The sequence below is a fragment of the Gavialis gangeticus genome, unplaced genomic scaffold (assembly GCF_001723915.1).
Source record: "Gavialis gangeticus isolate Ggan-Ray unplaced genomic scaffold, GavGan_comp1, whole genome shotgun sequence".
Taxonomy (NCBI): Eukaryota; Metazoa; Chordata; order Crocodylia; family Gavialidae; genus Gavialis; species Gavialis gangeticus.
In genome coordinates, this window is record NW_017729022.1 from 179,500,238 (window position 1) to 179,501,199 (window position 962).

Sequence of the window (962 nt, forward strand, 5' to 3'; positions counted from 1 at the left end):
CCGCCGCCGCCAGCTCGCGCCCTGAGCCGGCCCCGCGCCCCGCGGCCTCTCCCGCCATGTGAAGCGCAGGAAAATGAGGAGGCGCAGCCCGGCTGCCCGCGGCAGGGCGCGAGCCTAGAGCGGGGCAAGATGACCGAGGAGACCCGCCCGGGCGAGTGAGTGGCCTAAGGGCCGGGGGCCAACGTCTGCATGGGGAGCGGGGGGTGCAGCGCGTGTGCGTGTCCGGCCGGGGCTCCGAGCAGTCCGCCCCGTAGAGCGCCGCAGCCTTTTGTTGCCGTCCGCGCTGGGGCAAGGGTGCGGGGCGGCGGGAGTGATGCCGCCCCTCGGCTGCGGCCGCGAGCACCGCGACGGGCCTTCTGGGGGCCGCGTCGCCCTCCCCCCCCCGGCCTCCTGCTTCCGCGGGGGCTCCCTGCCGCCTGGAGCCCCAGGCCTCTTCCCCGGGGGGGGGGTTGCAGTTCAGTCCAGTCCTTCCCCCCCGTGTGTGTGTGTTGCAGTCCAACGCTTACTCCCGCGTGTGTATATATGTACATGTGTGGTGCAGCCCAGTTCTTATCCCCCCGCGTGTATATATGTACATGTGCATGCGTGTGCGTGTTGTAGTCCAGTCGTTACCCCTGTATGTAAGTGTACATGCGTTTGTTGCAGTCCAGTCGTTACCCCCCGTGTATGTGTATGTATATACATGTGTAGATGTGTTGCACTCCAGTCCTTGCCCGCCCCCCTTGTATGTATGTGCAGTCCAGTCCTCCCCGTCTGTGTGTATATATGTACATGAGTTGCAGTCGAGTCCTACCCCGTGTATGTGTATATGTGTTGCAGTCCAGTCGTCCCCTCCCCCCTCCCCCAGTGTGTACATGTGTGTGTTGCAGCCCGCACATCCGCCCCCCCTCCCCGTGTTGCTGGCTGCTCTCATTTGCATACCACATCTTTCATTCATAAAAAACAGGCGGGCAGGGCGGCAG

The 962-nt window shown here is 64.7% G+C and overlaps 1 protein-coding gene across 1 annotated transcript in view; it reads left to right on the forward strand.

Moving 5' to 3' along the window:
- The first annotated feature begins 6 nt into the window (after positions 1–6).
- The window catches only part of SPRED2 (sprouty related EVH1 domain containing 2), a 132,631-nt gene continuing 131,675 nt past the window's right edge, over positions 7–962 (forward strand). The window contains exon 1 of the mRNA XM_019516576.1: positions 7–155. Within this exon, the coding sequence (XP_019372121.1) occupies positions 130–155 (26 nt within the window). The 5' untranslated portion in view covers positions 7–129. The remainder of the gene's footprint in view (positions 156–962) is intronic.